The sequence below is a fragment of the Acomys minous genome (genome assembly GCF_964271855.1).
Source record: "Acomys minous genome assembly, chromosome: 18".
NCBI classification, from domain to species: Eukaryota; Metazoa; Chordata; class Mammalia; order Rodentia; family Muridae; genus Acomys; species Acomys minous.
Genome location: NC_140501.1, coordinates 46,532,620 through 46,554,493, shown reverse-complemented (window position 1 = coordinate 46,554,493; position 21,874 = coordinate 46,532,620). Strand labels below are relative to the sequence as shown.

At 37.7% G+C, this 21,874-nt stretch overlaps 2 protein-coding genes across 3 annotated transcripts in view; one reads left to right on the top strand and one right to left on the bottom strand.

The window, feature by feature from the left end:
- RB1 (RB transcriptional corepressor 1) overlaps window positions 1-21,874 on the bottom strand; it is a 133,701-nt gene that overhangs the window by 33,275 nt on the left and 78,552 nt on the right. The window lies entirely within an intron of this gene.
- LPAR6 (lysophosphatidic acid receptor 6) lies at window positions 12,243-14,196 on the top strand. Its single transcript, XM_084767557.1, has one exon. The coding sequence runs from the start codon at window positions 12,997-12,999 to the stop codon at window positions 14,029-14,031; it is 1,035 nt and encodes a 344-aa protein (XP_084623683.1). The 5' UTR covers window positions 12,243-12,996; the 3' UTR covers window positions 14,032-14,196.

Sequence of the window (21,874 nt, the reverse complement as noted above, 5' to 3'; positions counted from 1 at the left end):
GTGAGGGAAAATATCTTAGACATCATTCTCGAGGCGAATCCCAAAAAAAGAGTAAGTTGTTTTAAGTTCTTTTAAAAAGTGAGGTTGAGAGGGCTCAGAAACAGAAGAGGAATTATAACCCTAGAGAAAATTCATGCAGTTCACTAATAAAATAAGAAAAATAAGTCAATTTTCCATTTTAAAATGAAATTACTAAGGCTAAGTAATTTGAAAAGAAATTTGTTTAGCTCAAAGTTCTGGAGCCTGACTGACTAAACCCTCCCTGCCTATCACCTCATGGCCGAGGGAGCCAGATACAAGAAGGAGTAATTAAAGGGTGAGACAAGAATGCAGAGCACTAAGAGGGGCCAGGTTCTCTTACTGTAACAAACTTCTAGGTAAAAGGTCTCAAGACAGCTATGTCAGCACACTGAGAGCCATAGGACCCGTTCTGATGAAGTCCAAACCACAGCAAAGTGATGACAAAGAAAAGACAGGTATATAGTGCTTAGAATGGCACCTGGCACAAACCCTAAGAAAGAAGTGATGTCCAGGCCGTGGTGGCACATGCCTTTAATCCCAGTGCTCAGGAGGCAGAGATGATCAGCTCCACAAAATACAGATTGCATGACAGTAACAAGAAACAAGAAACTTACTTAAGTTTATCTAAGGAGGTGACTAACAAGAACTACATATGACTTTGAAAGGATCTTCAAAATAAAATCCCAGGATCTGATATATGAATGTTCAGCAATATTTTTAGAACATTAGCAAGTAACAGCCACACTGTAGAATAAATTAAATATCCTAAGGCACAAATAAGAAAACTGATGATAGAATTTGCCTTCTAGCAAGGCTAGCAAAGCATGCACCCTTCAAAGCTCGCTTCCAGGATCATCCAATAACTTCTAACAATGCATGCTGTGTAATTTAGAGATTACCCACCCATAAACTGTGCCAGGATTAGTCTGTGTGACCAGGGCATGCAGAGGAATTTTAATCCAGCACACCTTTAATCCCTCTGGCTGGAATATAGACACACCCTTAGTACACACCTTTAATCTCAAACAATTGAGGAAAAGATAAAGTGACAAACCAAAGAAAGATTTTGACAGAATAGGACACTCCCAGCTGTCAGGAGAACAGCACAGGAAAGAGAAGTGATTTAAGAGAACAGTGCAGAGAGAGGGGGAAGGGGAGGAGGCAGTAGCACCAGGAGACTTTTACAGACACAGGTTGAAGAGAGAACAAGTCAGACACAGCTAAAGATAGAATGAGCCAGAGAATGAGAAGTCAAGATTGCTAGAGCTAGTTTGAGGCCAAGCAGAGCAATTTAGTTAGAAGTGGAGAGAAGACAGAACAGTTAAATTGAACTAGCCAGCAAGAGTTCAGAAAGAACTAGAAAGGGTGAACTTATTCAGCAGTAAGTCTCAGAGGCCGAAAACAATCTACACCTAGGTTAGATTGTACAGAGGTACAAGCTTCCAGGACAAGGCCTAGGTTAGTAAGCCTCCAAGACTCAGGAGAATGAGAGTACTTTTACAACGGCATACAGTAAAGCCACAGCATGTGACTTCTAAGGTTAGCTTATCAGAGACTGGCAGTTTCCATCTTTAGATATCTTGCTTCTGGAATAGGAGGAAAAAGCTCCATTTAATGAGCAGCAATGGAGAGGCCCTCATGGCAAAGCAGTAAAGGCTCTGGCCAACAGTCATGGGAGTAATCCAATTCTCCAATTCCAGGAAAGCCTTAAGCTGACTGTGAAGCTGGTTGACAACTTCAAGATCTCTCATGAGAAAATAGGAGCCAAAACCACATAGCTATGGTGACCTTCAGAAATTCATATGATAATAACCATTTGCTGTTTTAATTGCCAATAGATAACTAATACTTCAATAAATAACCAATGAAGAAAAGATGTAATGGCATGCTTAACTTTTGAAAGTGAAGCACTTGTATTTTTCTCTGTAGCACTGTTGCCACCCAGCACTCAGGGAGCTGCTTTTTCCAGACTCTGGCAAGCTGCTTCATGACATTACTTATCTGCCTAAAGTAACTGTCATCCTAATTGTTCTCTACACATCTGTTGCTTTGGTATCTAATCCTGTGAAGGAAACGAGATTCTTTCTGTCAGTAAGGTTAGTATGAATCCCATCAAACAAACAATACTGTCAGAAAAGGGGAATCTCTAAGTGCATTCTAAATGACCTTCCATAATTAGCATGCATTTCTAAAGCAAGCACAGACTCCTCCTGAGATTAAAGGATGTGAGGACTATTCCGACACAGTGTTCCCTTTGATTGCCCAAGTAAAAGTAAAGCCCCAGTGCTGGCAGAAAAACCAACAATGGGGAGGCAAAGGCAGGAATTGCTATTGTTTGCTGTGTGTTTTAAGGAATATTATTGGATCTATATTACAGGAAATGTTTTTGTACTGCCTAAAGCCAAGTTCTACGATTGTTTTGCCTCACAAAAGGAAACTAGATTAGAAAATAGAAAACTTCTGGCCTTGGCCTTTCTGCTAGTTCTTTTCCATGTATGTCTCTGGTGCTTTAGTAGTGATGTTCCTCTAGATACTCTGCCAACACATATACTGCTAGAGCTACTGTTGTGGCTTTAACATCTATATTATTTCCAAATATACATTTAGGATTAAAGTACTCTTCCAGATTGCAGATTCATATTTCAAATTGGATACTAAAGAATCCCATGTGATTCTATCACAAACGTCCCAACTGTGACACATCCAAACATGACTAAGAACACTCATTCCCTGCGCCACTAACCAGCTCTGATTCCGTTACATGATCTCCAATCTCTCTACAGATGTGAGAATCATCCTTAGTAATCCTTAATTTCATTCAGGCTTCAATACTCTTGGTTCACTCTTTTAGCATGTTTGTGTCTCTGTATTTAAAACTGGCTTCCTATGGGCTTCATAAAGTAGTCCCTGCTTTTTATCTACTACCATAAGATTGTCTTAGATTTATTTTATGTACATTATTTTTTTCCTGCATGAATATGTGGTACCATGTGTGTGCCAGGTGTCCACAGAAGTCAGAAAAAGACATACAATTCCCTGGAACTGGAGTTACGGATGGATGCAAGCCACCATGTGGGTGCCAAGGACTGAGCTACTATGTGGGTTAAGAGCAGTAAGTGTTCACCACTTAGCAGTCTCTCCAGTCCCTATTTTGTTAAGATTTTAATTGGATTGCTCTTAGACTATTTGCATTTAACATAATTATTGATGGTTTAAATCTTGTATTTCTCCCATCTATTCTTTGGTTCCTTTTGGCAAAGGCACATGCACAAAAGAAACTTGATATAGATATTAAAGGTTAACAAAACTCACCTAGCAGTGGAATTCAAAGGTAGAGCTTAATACCAATATGTTCTACACACACACACACACACACACTCACACTCACAAGCGCACACGCGCTTTTAAACATTTAAAAATTAGGTCATCATCAGATTCAACAATGTTACTCACTCCTAATATTAAATTGTTTCATTTAAGCACACTATGCTTCTTCATGGTGTGCTTATTTAAGGCTCATTTAGTGGCAGAAATTCTTGTCAGATTTGTTTTCAGTGGGTACCTTGAGATGCTCCCTGAAGAGCCTTTTCTTTTAAAAATTATTATTATTATTATTTACTTATGTGTATGTATGCATGTACCCTGTGCCTGGGGTCAGAGGCATGCCCTGGAGAGGGGGGTTACAAGAAGCTGTGCGCCGTTTGATATGAGTACTGGGAACTGAACTTGGGTCTTCTATTAAGAACAATACATGTTATTAACCACTAGGCCCTAAAAAGCCTCTTCTATATTACAAAGCAAGGGAATAGAATCCAGCACTCTCCTTCAAATAGTACATTTCCCATACCTTTCACTGCTTCTGATCCCAGACTCCTTAATATTTGACTGAGTTCATAATGAATCTGAATGAATTTTTAACTCTTTTGAGACAACGAAGCATACTTTCCTACTTTCTAAAATTATCTAAATATGCATTCATAGACAGAAAACCCGTAAATAAGCATAATTTTTTATGCAGGTCTACATGTGAAAAATTCCACAGGCAATGTTCTGGATATAACCATAATAGGTACTGAGACTAATTAACATGCATTTTCACTATAGAAATTAACTTATTAATTTCTCATATTGTTTAGAAGGAATAGTAGTTAAAAATCACTTGAGAAATTCATGGTAAGATACAATTTAAAAGAAGCATTACACAGCACTCAGGAGGTAGAGTCAGGAGAATCTCTCTGAGTTTGTGATCAGCCTGGTCTACATAGAGAGTTCTAGGGTAGCCCAGACTATGTAGAAAGACCTTGCCTTCAAAACCAAAAAGCATACACACAAAAAAGTGTTCACCTGCAAGGCTTAACTCCACACATGCACTGAGGCACATGTGCCCGTGTTCACACACATATATCATACACATGCATATACAATGATAATTTTAAAAATTCACTCTCAGGGAAAAGAAAATATGCCATGCTAAGCAATTCAGAGGGGTCAGAGAAAGGTAAAGTCACAGGCCCAGGTAGCTCAATGTGGTCAGACATTGGCCACATCAGAATACAGGAAGGCCAGGGATTGTTTCTAAAAGGCAAACAGAATTGGAAGAGTAATATAAAATTAGGCTATTATGTTCACTGGTTTTTTGCTCAGTATCATGGAGAAAGAACATGGAGGATACTCATATAAGATCCTGAGTGTTGGGCTGGAGAAATGCATCAGCAGTTAAGTGTTCTCCAGAGGACCTGGGTTCAATACCCAGCATCCATGTGGCAGCTCACAACTGTCTGCAACTACAAGATCTGTCACCCTCACACAGACAAAACACTAATACACATAAAATAAAAATAAATTAAATTTTAAAAAAGCTTTAAAAAAAGATCCTGAGTGCTCATGTAAGCACAGACAGGACAGAATACAGTTAATAAATGCTATAGATGACTCTGGTGTTAGGGAATTGAGCCCAGAAGACAGTTCAGTGTCTTATGGCAATAAGCTGTAGCCAAAGCACCAACAAGAAAAAGAAAAAAAGAGATCTGACTTGAAATGTAACCATTAACAAGCGGTGAGTTGAGGGGTAATGGCAGGAGAAAGAGGGTCTTTCTACATAAACCTGGCTGTCCTGGGATTCACTATGTAGACCAGGTTGGATTCAAATTCAGAGAGCCACCCACTTCTGCCTCCTGAGGGGTAGAATTAAAAGCATGTGCTACACCAAGTTCTCAAATAAAAGGCAGTAGGTATCTTAGAAGTATCAATAGTTAGTTTGATAAACAATGTAAGGACCTTTTCTCATTTATGAGGTGTCATTCAAAACAGAACTCAGAAGTAGATAGGTTGAATTTTTTAAAGTGGAAATACTATTTAGAAATTTCTGCTGGGCGGTGATGGTATAGGCCTTTAATTCCAGCACACAGAAAGGCAAATCTCTGACTTCAAGGCCAGCCTAGTCCACAGAGTAAGTTCCAGGACAGCCAGAGCTGCACAGAGAAAGTCTGTCTTGGGGAAGGTGGGAGTGGGGGTAAGAAAAAAAAAAAAAAAAGAAATTTGCAGCCAGGAGTGTGGTGTGTGTACCCACCTTTAAACCCGTCACTTAGCGGGTAGAGGCTAGTCTGGTCTTCTATAGAGAAATACAGTCTCAAAAACAAAACAAAAATCATGCTAGAAATTTCCAACTGCAGGGAAAACCTTTAAGGACAGCGCTGGATGAATTTATGGGAGATGACAAAATTGGAACAGCCTTTCTCAGTGGTAGAGCAGCTCAAGTTAATTCCCTAGGAGGTATATGTGCCATTGCTTTATTTCACATCTGTTCCAGCTTCCCCTTGTCAGCAAGGCGTTTTTTGAGCTTTCTCTATGGAGCAGTAAAAGTGTTTCACCCAAGTCCACAGTTTACTTGTTGTCTTCCGCCCCCTAAAATATAGACTCAGTGTTCTTATTTATTCACTGCTGTGTTCCCATCACCAGGAAAAGCACCTGGCACACTACTGGCACAGAGTCAATATTGATGTTGACTAAACAAAATCAGTGAATAGATTAAGATAACACAAGCAAGAAAGGCATTTTTGTTTTGTTTTGTTATTTTGTGGGGCTGGGGATAAAGCCCCAGGGGCCTTGGACACTGAGCAACACCCCCACCCCAGCAGGAAAGATTTTTAAGTACATGTCCTGTTTTCATATGTACGTGCTCAGGACAACCATTCAGCGACCTTTACTGGTCAGGTCAAAGGGCCCACTTCTGTTTAACTAAAACAACAACAAAAAGCCGGGCTCTGACAGGGCTCTTAGAGCGCGTCCTTCCGTTCTCCTTCCGCTCCTTTGTTTCTAGCCTTTCAGAGGCAGTGCAGGCAACATCTGGTATTGATAGGAAACCTTCACATTTCCCGAGAACTGGAATCTGTTGATTAAAGTAATTCTCGCGGCAAACTAATAAAAGTGACCATGGAACTTTTGCTGTGGCTTAGATGACCAGTGACTTGACCTTTGTGTGCTCCTATCTGTAATGAGCTAGTCTCTTTGCCTAGGTCTAAGTGGATTAAGAGCCCAAATGCCTAAAGTCAAATTATATCTGAAATTGTGTTCATACAATTAGATCTTTAAAACATCTGTCATTTATCTAAAAAAGTAATATTTAGCCACTTTCATTTTTGAAAGTAAAAACTTTTAAAGATAAAAATACTAAATTTGGATACTAAAAACTACTTTTAAGTTAAGGATAAAGTGACATGCTTAATTTGACTCACTCTGTTTTTTTGTTTTACATTTTATGTTGTAATTTGTTATAGTTTTTTTATAATCTTAAAAATAATTTTAAAAGAATGTTTCATATTAAAATATAATATGATCACATTATTTTCTTTCCATTGCATGGAGAGGTTGCAACAAAACTATTTGGCTAAAGCTCTATCTTTTCCGTAAAAACTTCATACTTTAAATAACACAGCTTTTAGTAGCCGATTTTTATTTTCTTTTTTGTAAATTTTATTTTTATTTACACCATGCGAATGTGTGTGCCCACAGAGGTCAGAAGAAGGAGTCAGAACTCTGGAGCTGGAGTTAGAAGTAACTGTGAGCCACATGATATGGGTGCTGGGAATTGAACTAGCGTCTTTTAGAAGAGCAGCAAATGCCCAGCCATGTCTCCAGCCTTTCAGTGAAGATGTGGTCCAGACTGCCAAACTGGCTGGACAAGAGGTCCACCACTGCTGTACATTGGACCATACTTCTATTTTTTAAGTTGTAGTGCTCTTTTTCCCAACTTTTGTGAAGTCTTTATTTTAATGTTTCATTATTTTCTCCGTATGGGTGTTGTTTTGTTTGCATGTGTGTCTACACACCATGTGTACGCATGGAGCCCACTGAGGCCAGAAGAGGACACTATACTCCTGAAACTGCAGTTACAGATGGTTGTAGGCTACCCTGTGGGTGCGAAGAATCAGAACTGGGTCCTCTGGAAAAGCAGTTAGTACGCTTAATTGATGGGCTATGTCTCGAGCCCCAGGAGTCTTTTTCTCTTTTTATTAAATGTATTCACTTTATTTTATGTATGAGTGCTTTGCCTGTTTGTGTGTTTAGTGCCCCCAGACCCCAGAAGTTCACACTGGATCCCTGGAACTGGAATTACAGATGATGGTGCGCACTATCAATTGAACCCAGGGCCTCTTAGTCAGAATGCTGTTTCTTGCTTTGATCTTCCTAACTTCACAGTTTTCTATTAGCTTCACCCCTAAAATATTTTGTTGTTGTTGCTCTAAACAGAGTTTTTCTCTTACACTTTTCAGTTTCTTTTTCTTTTGTTTTTTGTTTGTTTGTTTTCGAGACAGGGTTTCTCTGTGTATCAGCCTGGACTGGCCTCAGACTCACAGAGAACCACCAGTATCTGCTTCCCTGAATGCTGGGATTACAGGTGTGCCCCACAGAGCCCGGCCTGTTGTTTTGCTTTTGAAGATAGAGTTTCTCTATGTATTCTTTGCTTGATATTTACCTAAGTTTTGATATATATCTGCAATATTCTATCATGGAATATTCTATCATGGAAAAAACATCAGAAGCTATGATACAGTGGGGAACTTCAGTTACGCCAAGGATTGCAGTTGTAGCTCTGGCAGTAACCAACCATGGCTAAAGCATTAGCTTTCACCCTGGCTTCTTCAGCTGGTCTTGAGTGACTGAGGCAATGGAGTTATAGAGGGAAAAGGAAACAGCACTGTGTAATGGGACTATCCCAGGTTCCAGGACAAGGTTCTACTACAACATCAACAGATTGTAACTACTCCAAAGTGTTAGCTACTCAATGACTTAACATAAGTCAACAAGGCTTTCTCACAAGGCAAGCTTCCATCTACTTTAAGATTGGCTTCTGTTACCCATGATCAGACTAACAAAGTATATACATCGCATCACTTAGGGCCATTTCCTCCTCCGGCATGCATTAAGCGTAGGAACTCTTATCTGTTCAGTAAAATGTAATAAAACAAAGCTCATTGCTTTATGTCATCTCACAACTTAACCTGTATCTGAAAGATCAAGATACTATCTATGCCTTACTACATCTAAATGAGGGGTTTTTTTTTCATTTGTTTTGTACTTAAAAAACAGTTATGTATGTATGTATCTATGTATGTGTTTGTTTGTTTACTGCACCTGTGCATCAAAAGAGGGCACCAGATCTAATTGTAGATGGTTGTGAGCCACCATGTGGTTGCTGGAAACTGAATTCAGGACCTCTGGAAGAGCAGCCAGTGCTCTTAACCTCTGAACCATCTCTCCAGTCCCCTTGTTTTGTGTTTTACAATCAAAATCTATTTCACTCTATTCTGTCTTGAAAGCCATCTATAAAGTAAGGAAGGGCACAGTTAGGATAGATTTTTTTCCAAGGTAAAAGTCCAAGTTTAGGCTCCAAAACTTCATATCTCAAGATTAGACTTCTTTCCACTATGCACACACAGAAATGTATTTTGTCATTTGACAGACATGTGTAGGCTGAATACTTATAGTGAGGGCCTTTTTTAGTTCCAGCTTTGTTATCCTTCACCATTTATCCACTATGCAGTCCTAGGCAAATCATAACTCTGAATTCAACTTTCTTCAGTTGCAATTTTATTTTTTTGAAAATTAAAATAGAAGGCTAAGGACTGAGAAAGATTCTAGAGATCTAATTCAATACTGCCTTTTTACAACTATGACAGAAAAATTAAATTACTTGATACCAGGTCAAATTTTTAGTAGCACAGATTAAAAACCAGGTCAAGGTCACTAAGAATCTATTTTAATTGGTCTTTCCATGACTTCTTAATTCTTCCAAAGTAGTTGAAATATCTTTGAAAACTGCAAGCCAGGTGCCTGTTTTATGGATTATGACTGTAATCCTAGCATTTAGGAAGGAAGACAGAGGCAGTGGATCTCTGAGTTCAAGGCCAGCCTGGTCTACAAATCGAGTCCAGGACAGCTAAGGCTACACAAAGAAATCCTGTCTCAGAAACAAAACAAAACAAAACCCAAAACAAAACAGGGCTAGAGAGATGGCTTAGAGGTTAAGAGCACTGGTTGCTCTTCCAAAGGTCATGAGTTCAATTCCCAGCAACCACATGATGGCTTACAACCATCTATAATGAGATCTAGTGCCCTCTTCTGGTGTGCAGTCAGTACATGCAGACAGAACACTGTATATATAATAAATATATAAATCTTTAAAAACAAACAAACAAAACCCAAACAAAACAAAACAACAAAAAAGAAAACTAAAACCATTTACTAAGATTTCATTATCAAATTAAACCCTATGTCCTAAGGCATTCCCTGTGCTGTTCTTACGGGAATTTAGGGCAGGACTAGATTATCTAATATTCCTCAAAGAATACTTTTCTGTATTTTTAGATGTGAAAAGCATGAGACTACACCAGGATTGATTATTGTGAACACTGGCTCTAGCCTTCACCTGCTTGGAGATGTTCCTTTGTTTTCTGAGACAGAGTGATCACCTGAATAGCTCCTTGAACTCATTATGTAGCCCAGGGTAGTTTCAAACACCTCATCTTCCCATCTTAGCCTGTGGCATGCTGGGATTATAGACAGGAACCACCAAACTGGGTTTTTTCCCTTTCTCTCTCAGCCTCAGGGTGGGGTCATAGGGGTCACCCACCCCTTTAAAGGCCTTGGCCCTTACTGCTATCTCTGGGTTCAGCCCCTCCCCCACCTCTGCTTCAGGCTTCCTGTGGTTCTACCAGGGTCTCACCGACTTAACTGGCTGGGATTCGGAGTGATGGAATGAGTCTGCTTTTCTGTGTAAGATTAGCTCCTGCTGATGTACTGAGGATAATAAGGAACTTCTCTTACAAGTATGTCACCCTGCTGGTCCTGCCCTCTGTTCTCTTCTGAGGTACACATTTCTTGTCCAGACTAGGTTCAAAATTATAAATTCTTAAACATAAGGATAAAAAGTGAGAAAGCCCTATGTGGCAATTTAAACATTCAAAGAATTCAAGGAATGTGAACCAACAGGAAGCAGGAAGAGAACCGTGTAGAGCCTGCTTCCTTTCTTTTAGAGCCAAGGAACCAGACTCCCCACAGGAGTGAAGTGACAGCACAGGACAGGAAGTGCCTGCTTTCTCTGCTGGGTGCTCTTCAGCACTTTCATATTCTCCCACTTAGAAAAAGATATATACAGTCATTATTTTAATGCCTACAGCACTATTTTTTATTCGGGCATACAGAATCTACACTAGTAGTTGGTAGTAAATATCCATTTTAAGCATCAATAATTGAAACAAGAAAAAACTACAAATGAACATTTAAGTGAATAACAGTCAAGAAAAATAATGTAGGAGGATGTTTCAGCGTAGAACTAATGTTTTCATACTTTAACTGAGAAAGCAGTACAAGGGCAAATAGCTGTATATGTTTTATTATGTAAAAATGGCAATAAGGAAACTTGAAAGTCAATCACCTAGATTTTATATTTTTCCTAAAATAACTATTAACAGAAAAAAATTTCTCCATTGAGAAGAAAATGTTATTAATTGCTCATTTCTGCACTCAGAATTCCTATCTTCTAATATGAACACATACGTATCTGCTTTCTATACCACAAGCAATACAAAGAAATCCAGACCCTCAATCTTTACTGGCTTAAAGTAATACTGTATTACTTGATCACTGATGAATTCCTAATAAAAACAATAAAAACAGATTACAATTCACTATTAAAAGTTGTTGACCATTAGAGTAATTCTAATTAAAAAGGTATAACATGACTACACTGTAATATTTAAACTAAGGAGTATAGAGAGAAACTTGCTCTTAAATTCCTTAACTGACCCCAAAAGAACCAAAGTTAGAGATGAAAGTTAGAGCTGAAATATATCCCAACACACAGTCACCATGTAAAAGAAACTAAAAGAAGAGATGAGGGACATGAGAAAGAAAATCATGAACCTAAATTTAGGTAGGTAGTAGAACTTTGATTCTCTGTGAATTATTTCAATCAATTTGGGAGGGGGGCTTTTGACAAACTATACTTTTCTACGACACTTATACTAAGTCATGTGCAAATAAAGTTGACATTGCACCAAAAACAGAAGTTTTTTTGGGGGGGGGGGGTATATGATTCTTACCACTTAGCTATAATCCCCCAGGAAAATAAACATGCTTAATATACTCTTTGGTATATTAAAAAATGGAAATAGCTCTAGAATATTAGTTTCAAAGAAAAGAGAAATGTTAGAATGTTATTTATGAAAAACTAAGGAGATACAGAATTAGAGCTACTCACAACCATGCCAATTAAGTTAAATCTTGAAGAGTAATTAAACAACAACAACAACAACAAGAAGCCACAATTAGCAGAACTGCCAGCCTTTCAATCAAACCCTTTTTACATATAAACTCTTAAGGTCTTCCTTCAGTCATTAAACAGTTCTTTAAAATATCTATTCATATCACTAAGGATTTCGGTTTATAAACACATACCCATGTGCATTTTATTTCTTTAAGGAAGGCAATATCCCAAATACAAAAGCAGTAAGAGAGAATCTGCCTTAAGCTAATATATTCCTTTTTTTCTCTAAGTTATCACTAAAACAAAGCAAACCATTTTAGAGAGGTTGCCAGAATCCTCAGAAAGCATTCTGGCATAAAAAGAGTTAATGCCCAGCTCAGCTGGACAGCCAGTGACCGTTTGGAAACCTCCTAGGTATATTCCCAGCAGACACATTATCAGATTAAAGGAACTGCAAACAACTGGGTTGAAGCCTTCCTTTGTCCAAGCCCAGCCTCTTCTTCCTGTGATGTCATATTACAAATCTAGGAAGCCTTTCTTGCTCGCTTCAGAGACAGCCCATCTCACAATACAGCTGGCAACCTCCGAAAGCCTCCGTTCAGCAAGAGCTAACATGCTTCGGAATTTATCTGGGAACCCTTAAAAGACTCTGCCTATCGCCGCCATCTGGAATCAATGTAGAAATACAAATAAACACGAAGAAAAGAAGAAGAAAGAAGTGCCAGAGGAGACGACGGACTGGGAGTGTTTAAGACTCTGAAGTAAGATTGGTAACTTCAGCCTCCACGTTCGACATAAAAACATTTTAATTTCGGAATATTCACCTTGGCGGCTGAAGTACAAGTTTACATGAGGACTGGCTGTGTCCAACTTGAAACGCAGCCTTTCCTTACATTTGCAGCTCTATGGGTTGGCTTCCTTGACTGCATTTTCTGTCAGTTAACTAAATTCTGGATTCATAAACTTTCTGGAGACCAGAAAATGAGACTATTTTCCTGAAGAAGCTACTAGAAACTTTCAAGCAACACATTTCATGTTTCCTTTGAAGATTTCAGAGAAGAAAATATTTGTAAGAACACAGAAAGAAACAAATAATTTGCAAATAAATTGGCTGTTGCTGAGACCGAGTCTGAATACCAACAGCACATCTGAAAACCAAAGGCGCCTGCTGCGGACAAAAGGACTCCTGTGAGCTGTGCTGCCTGACCATGGTAAGCTCCAACGGCTCCCACTGCCCTTATGATGACTCCTTTAAGTACACTTTATACGGGTGCATGTTCAGCATGGTGTTTGTGCTTGGGCTGATATCCAATTGTGTTGCGATATACATTTTCATCTGTGCCCTCAAAGTGCGAAATGAAACTACAACATACATGATTAACCTGGCAATGTCAGATTTACTTTTCGTCTTTACTTTGCCATTTCGGATTTTTTACTTTGCAACACGGAATTGGCCTTTTGGAGATCTTCTCTGTAAGATTTCAGTAATGCTGTTTTACACCAATATGTATGGAAGCATTCTGTTCTTAACCTGTATCAGTGTAGATCGATTCCTGGCAATTGTCTACCCATTTAAGTCGAAGACTTTAAGAACTAAACGAAATGCAAAGATTGTTTGCATTGCTGTGTGGTTCACCGTGATGGGAGGAAGTGCGCCCGCAGTTTTCTTTCCGTCGACCCACTCTCAGGGTAACAATACCTCAGAAGCCTGCTTTGAGAACTTTCCAGCAGCCACATGGAAAACCTATCTCTCCAGGATTGTGATTTTCATTGAAATAGTGGGGTTTTTTATCCCCCTAATTCTGAACGTAACTTGTTCTAGTATGGTGCTAAGAACTTTAAATAAGCCTGTTACATTAAGTAGAAGCAAAATGAACAAAACTAAAGTTTTAAAAATGATTTTTGTGCACTTGGTCATATTCTGTTTCTGTTTTGTGCCCTATAACATCAATCTTATTTTATACTCTCTCATGAGAACCCAGACATTTGTTAACTGCTCTGTGGTGACTGCAGTGAGGACAATGTATCCAATCACTCTCTGCATTGCTGTGTCCAACTGTTGCTTTGACCCCATTGTTTACTACTTCACTTCAGACACAATTCAGAATTCAATAAAAATGAAAAACTGGTCTGTTAGAAGAAGTGACTACAGGTTCTCGGAAGTTCAGGGCACCGAGAACTTTATCCAACACAACCTACAGACCTTAAAAAATAAGATATTTGATAGTGAGTCTGCAATATAAGCTGCCTGACTAAGCCACTGCGACTGCTCCGTGTTCAACTGTGAAAACTGTGTTCTTGGAAACTATTTCTCCAGCTCCAAAAGAAAATTAACATATGGACGTTACATGTTTTTGAAGAAAGGTTGTGTCTGATATGTTAAACATTAAAATATATCTATTCTTGTATGCACTCCATTTTATTTTCTTGAACCACTTTAATGCGTTCTTTCCTCATTAAAAAATCTATAGTCTAAAAGCAATTACGATTTGAATAATGTGATATCTGTACTTTAAAGATTTTGTATTATACAAAGTGATTTAATTCAAAAATCTGTTAAATGATTCTATATTGAACTCAGATGTTTAATAGTTTACTGAGCATGTTTCATTTTTATTTTAGATTAAAAGTACTTATCATGCCTTAAACTGTAAACAAGAAAACCAATTTGAAATAGCCAGACCCTTGTAGAGTATTTCTCCCAAGAGAACTATTGCAGTCTTCTGTGTGATATTTTGTCTGTGTAGGCAATTCATTAAAAAAAAAAAAAGGTGATATCTAACAGCATATTTTGAAAATTACTATTCTGACTGCAATACCCAATTTCAAAATGATATATGCCATAAACATTTAAAGTAAAGAAACTAGTAAAATGCAATCTCCCTAATTTGAAAGTACAGCAAAAACTTGTATTTTCAGTAAAGTTGGTCCAGAAATCGCCAGGACAGTGAAGTATATGATTTAAAAAAAATTTTTTTTTATTTCTTTTCCTCTTTCACTTTAGGTCAAGTATGAAGTGACTGAAAATGTTATTTCAAGTGGAAAAAATGTTAAATGTACTAAGGACCCAGCTCCTTACATAGAAAGCAACAAACTTAGAAGACCAAATAACTAAGCATAATTACACTTTAATTATTCAAAACACAGAAAGGTATAGCTTAAGCTAGGTTGAAAGAAAAATGCCACCTACATTAAAAACTTTTCTTTTCAACATACCCACCCCTAATTCAAGGCATTTTCCAAAGTTAACTAAAAAGGAAGTTTTCACTTTAGATAATTGATATATAATTGAATTCTGCATTCAACCTGTATGTTAAAAACCATGCTTATCTTTTGAGTTTGAATATGGTATGGACATATTTTATAATATGTAAATTTCCTTTTTCTGAGTTTTGGCTGCAATGATTTCAGACAATCATGATCATTTTCTACCTCAGGTAAGTTTCTCTGTAATAAATACCAGAGCACATGGAAGTTTTCTTTAAAGACCCATAGTTTTTTGGTTTGGGGGTTTTGTTTGTTTGTTTGTTTTTTTAGGTAAAACAAAGGAAAATAAACCCTTAACAAAAAACAAGTGGTGAAGAAATTAAGCATATCACAAGAGAAGTGTGTGTGTGAAGTTTACTTCAGCTATCTCATAGGTCCCTGTACTTAACATCACCCTAAACGAAAGAAATGCATACACATACACTGTTGGGTGGAAAAGCAGCTATCAATCTACTGATCTAGAAGAAGGGCTCATGGAGCACTCCTATCAGGGGTAATGAGAAAACCCCAAGGGAGATTCCACGACATGAGTCTTACTTTAAAATACTAGAAAGGTGGCATCAAATAATTGTTAGTAATAGATTCAATGGAGAAGGTTTTATTGCCCTTGGGTGAACAATATACCACACATGAATCAAAAGTTTTGTAAGATTTCTTTGTTTTGTTGTTGTTGTTGTTTCCCAAGAAGGATTCTCTGTGTAGCCCTGGCTGCTCTAGAACTTGCTCTGTAGACCAGGCTGGCCTCGAACTTGGAGATGGCCTACCTCTGCCTCCTAAGTGCTGGGATTAAAAGCATGTGCCACCACTGGGAAAGTTTTGTAAAATTCTTAACAAAGTATCATTACAGATTAAAAAGTTATAATCTTCTCATCTGGACCAAGGACTAAGGGCAGGTGATACAGCTCTGTAGTAGCGCACTTACCTAGTATGTGAAAGGCCCTGGGTTTAATAACAAAAACTACCCAAGAAAAGAATTTAAAATACCAGGTAAACCCTGCTCACCTATCTCAACAAAAGGGTATCAGAACAAAATTTGAGTAGTGATGAAACGTGAGGTGACTTATATGTTGTAAGGTTTTATATTACCTCTTCATTTGCAAACACATAATATTAAAACATGGAGAATTTTACTTTTTATTATTTTAAAATGACAGTATCTAGGGCTGGAGAGATGGCGAAGAGGTTAAGAGCACTGGCCGCTCTTCTAGAGGTTCTCAGTTCAATTTCTGGAAACCACACAGCAGGTCACAACTATCTAAAACATGATCTGATGCCCTCTTCTGGCAGGCAGATGTACACGCAAATAGAGCACTCAATACGCAAATAGAGCACTCATATACATAATATAAACCTTTAAAACAAAAGAGCTCATTAAAAAAAAAGACAGTATGTAGTCCTCTCACTCCTAGCCCTCCCCAGTTTTTAGCATCTTCCTAAAGGGGCAGATGGTAGAAGCACTTCTCATACTGCCTTCCTTCAAAGACAGTAAGACCAGAATATTGTCCTGGAAGACAGCTTTATGACATCCTACAAACTGGCTCCAAATTTAGAAATTAGCTTTTCTGAGAAAATGAAAACTAAGTAACTACTTCACAAAATGCACATTGTCTTTCCACAGAAAAATAAAGAAAATAAAGATACTATCAAAGTTATCAGCAAGCCTTAATACTTACATTCAAAATATTAACAATAATTTTGAAGTATAAATCTAGTTATAAATATCGATCACTAAAGATATTAGCCACTTAGCCAGGGTATATAAGACAGAAAATGAAGCAGAATTCATGTTTCTAATTCAGAAAGATTGATTTGTAGATCAAATAGCTACAGAAAATGCCTTTGGTTATGTGTGGTAGAACACCAGTGAACTTATCTTTTGCCATTTATTAAATTATTAATGCCTAGAAGAATCTTTGCCACTTTCTCAGCACCCAATTTTTTTTTTGCCCCCAAGACAGGGTTTCTCTGTGTAGCCTTGGCTGTCCTGGAAACTTGCTCTGTAAACCAGGCTGCCCTTGAACTTACAGAGATCTACCTGCCTCTGCCTCCCAAACCTTTTTAATTCTTAGAGGCCAATCCAACTCTATGTCATATATAAATGAAGATAAGACCTGCTATTCTTCACTATATATGAGTTTTTGCATAGAAACCACGTTTAAAAAAGTGCTTAGATAAAGACAAACTTACAAAGTAATCCTAAAATAATCTGTTTTTAAAAGGTTCTTTGAGCTAATCTAAAACCTGAATTATCCATTGGTAACATAACTTCTTCTAAAATGTTCCAAATTCAAAAGGATTAATCAAGAAACTTATAGGTATAGAACATACCTAAATTGACAATTACTTGGTGATTTATAATATGGCTCAATAAGCAATATTTTCCAGAGTAAACTTATACATATTCATACAAGTATGAATTCTCGAATTTCTATTTTATCTTACCATTTTTTACTCATTATTTGAATATTTTTTAAAGACGCATTTTTCATATTGTTACGGTGTGTGTGTGTGTATGTATGTGTGTGTGTGTGTGTGTGTGTGTGTGTGTGTGTGTGTCTGTGTGTCTGTGTGTTTTGCAATTCTAGGCACCCAGTATGGATACTGGGAGAACTTATGTTGGGTCTCTGCAAGACCAGTGTGCGTTTTAACCTCTGAGGCATCTCTCCAGGCCCTATTTTTTTTTTTTTAAATAAAAGAAGAGAATCACGAGACAACAGACCAATTAATAAAATAGGAAATTAACACCAGATAAACTCCTCCTCTTACCTATTTACTTATGTAATATCTACACTGAGCATTTATTCATGTGGTTCTAATAAATACCCTACACACACACACACACACAGAGAGAGAGAGAGAGAGAGAGAGAGAGAGAGAGAGAGAGAGAGAGAGAGAGAGAGAGAGCTGGGCTTTTCCCTCACAATGGTGGCACATTTAATTCTCTGAAAGTGAAAAAAAAAGGCAGATTTTCTTTGGTCAATATGACATCAACATAAGAATTTAATTCTTGCAGTTACAACCTTAACGCTTACTATTTGATTTGTCATGTTAAATCTTCATCATTTAGAGGAGGTGAAACAACTGCTTAACTCTCTCTTCTGTCTCTCTGTCTCCTCTCTCTTCCTCCCCCCCCTGTCTCTCTGTTTCTCTCTCTCTCCTTCTCTTCCCTCTCTCTCTCCTCTCTCTCTCCCTCTCTCTCCTCTCTCTCCTCTCTCTTTTCTCTCTTTTCTCTCTCTCTCTCTCTCTCTCTCTCTCTCTCTCTCTCTCTCACTCACTCACTCACTCTCAGTTGTAGGTTATATCAGTGAGGTTAAAAACCTTGCCACGCAAGCTGAGGACCTAAGCTGGGTCCCTGGAATCCACCTAAAGCTGAAGAGCGAGAGCACTCTGCAAAGTTACCCTCTGCCCACCCCTGGGTGTGTGTACCCCTCATCTTTATTGCCTTGTTCTCACCTGGATCATCTATTTCCTAGACTTGCTGTATTCCTCTTTTTTCTCCCTGACCCCATTTTTCTACATCACGACAGTTTCATTTTCTTATGATCTACAATATCCTCTTCTTGGGGTCCCTTTCTCGTTTTTCTAAAGTATATTCTCTGGTAATTTCATGTCAAAAAAGATATACATAAAATACTCTCTTTCTACAGCCTTCTACATCTTCATGTCTGACAAAGAGTAGCAGACTGTCAAATATCCAGTACTCTTGTTGAAAACTGCAATGATGATCTGAATTTCATTATCCATAAATAAATTTTAACTTTCTCATTAACTTCACTCTGACTTTTGACCATGTTTGGCGTACCAAGTGGGCCTTTTCTGACTTAAGGCTACATGTTCTTACTAGCTTTGGAAAATTTTCCTCCATCATTATTATTTGTTATTATTACATACTTTCCTTGATTTTTCTCCCTTGATCTTTCTTGGAGAGAATAGAGAGAAAATGAACAAAGTATTCCTTGATATCAAGATAAGAAGCAACGAAACCTAATCCAATAGTATAAATGTTTCTTGTATTTTCTCCCCAGAAAAATTACCTCTGCACCCCTAGCTCATTTAGATCTGTTACAGAAGTCTCAGCATATCTGTTCCTATTCTGATTCTCTCTTTGGCATCAACAGGAAACTGCATGTCTGAGTGCTTATGCATATACAAAATTTGAAGGTGTGCTGACCAGGCATACAAATGAAAGTAGCATACATTGTGCAGAAACCGTACTTAAAACTGAATTTTTTCTTTTCCTAGGTCAGCAATATGTTCTATGACACCTTTTCATTACAAGGCAGCAGCAGAGTCACAAGGTCCCTGCTAGCCACTTAAAGACAGGCCAAACAAGTTACTCTGTAGGTTAAAGTCATCAAAGGCATTTTTGACTTAGGATATTCATGACTTAAAATGGGTTTATGAGGACATATCCCACAGTTAGATTAGAACTATTTATATTTGTATAGATTATGCACTACATAATAGCATTAGGCTTCAGCCCCAACTCTACAATTTCTGATTTACCAGCACAGGGGCAGGTATACTTTCAAGCTCTTAACAGACTGGCATGGCTCCCTGGGGCAAGGGTCCAAGCACTTCCTGTCTCAGGCCACCACCATCTAGAAACATGTTTGAATCACAAATTCTTGAACCCCACCCCAGAAATTTTGGGGTTGTGCCCAACAATCTGTAAGCTGTTTTTACAAGACCCTACACATAATTTTGATACATACAAACTGGTACTCTAGAAAATTCTCCTGGTACTGATAACTCTTATATTTGCTTAGAAGCTAAAGCTCCCATCTCCCTGAAAGCACTTTGCTGTGTGTGTTCTTTGCATCATGGCCTGTTCTACTCTGTTACATCCATCAAAACACCCTCATTTAGTTTTTATCCTCAGAAATGAATTAATTCCTTTACTTCCTTTGCTCATTTCCACCCAATTGGCTGAGCTCTGCTGAGTTTGTCCTGTTTACATGAGTGCTTGTGTGAGAGTGTCTTTCTGCTGTTCAATAAGGCCCCGAGATAAAGAAAGTAAGGGTATGTGGTCAGAAGTCTGTTACTCTGAACTAGAAAAATTATCGTAAGAAAGAAGTATACAAAAGAAGGTTTGTTGGACAGGGAGAGACAGACAGACAGACAGACAGAGACTTGGGGGAATGATGTTGGAAGAGGGGTAGAGAGGAAAGGAATTGTATAGTCTAAGTTACACATGGAAAAGTAAAAAAAAAAAGTTACACATGGAAAGTCATGCTATTAAACCTCTTTACTACAGCTAAAAACACCAAAGACTTTTACACAAATCTTTTCATTAAGAACAACATAATCTTCAAAATAATCTTTTGAAAAAAGAATACTTCTTCAACTTAATTTACCAATCAGTATTAGCTCATATTTAATAACAAAAAGATCCAGATCTCAAAGTTGTAATATTTGTAGTATTTGAAAATTCAGAAACTTCTTTTGTAATATGAACATAAAATATTCCCTCTGAACAAAATTGTATGCTACTTGGGGGAAAAGTACAGTACCCAATGAACAGAACAAGTAGCTGATTGAAATAAAAATGGCTGCTTAGGTAGCACTAAAATTATACCACTTGGCTAACATCACTCATGTAATTTCTGCTGATAGCTAACATGTCTGGTTTCAAAATTGGCCTATAGTTCATGTGCTGGTCCTCAGAACTTCAGATCAAAAAGACTAAAACACATATAATTCAGTAAAATTTTAGCTACAGAAGAGAAAGAAAACAATCAAAATGTGTTTTGTTTTGCTTTGAAAGAAAAGATGATTGCAGAGTCTAGGGAGAACATCTGCATGGCACAGCACTCTTCAGCAGTCTCCAAAAACACTGAGCCATTCACCATTCACTTGACCCTAACTGTGGAAAGGCTTGCTTTCAAAAGCTGTGACGTGGATGCAGTCAACCGAGCCTGCTAGTGCTCCACAAGCACACAGTGCTACAAATGTCCAATCTGGAAAGGTAACCTAACAGCTATTTTCAGGAACAAAAGAATTCAGAGACTCCTGTACTTGCTCCTCCCTCTACTGTTTTCATTTCAATGCTTACAGAAAAAGAAAATCAAAGTGAAAACAATGAATTTAAAAACTAGCAATTCTTAATATGAAAAAAAATCCCCAGCAAATTACCTTAAAATATGCTAGGAGCACAATGATAAAAATGACCAAGTATTATAATTTCAAAGTTAAAAGGGACTTAAAAACAATAATCTGCTAAGATTTTTGAAAGAAAACATAAAAGAGTATAATAAAAATCTTAAAGAGAAATTCTGTTATATATAATCTTCTTCTTTTTTTAATTTTTCCAAAAAATGAACCTAGAGTCCTAGGCATGTTAAGCAGTCTTCTACTTTGCACTACATACCCAGCCCTTGAGTCCTACATAGCAGAGGCTGGTCTTGAATTCAATATCCTTCTGCCTTTGCTTTCCAAATGTTCAGGCTATGGATATAAACCACCATGCCTAGCTCTTCTGTTGTATTTTAATGAAAGGTAAACAACAACAACAACAAATACAAAACAAAAAACCCAACTCAAATTCAGCAACAGTAATTCTTAAAAATCCAGAAGAGTAAGAGACAAACCTATCTACCTTTTGTTCTACTACTGCTTTTTCAAAAGACTTTTAAAGTTAAGATTTACTTGTTTTGTTGTGTTGAGGAGTGGGGAGAGCATGCATACACCAGGGTACACTTATAGAAGCCAGACGGCGACTTGTAAAAATTGGTTCTCTTTTTCAGCCGTGTAGGAAGAGAACTTAACTCAAGCTGTCAGCTGTTACCCACTGAGCTATGTCTCTGACCACATGGTTTA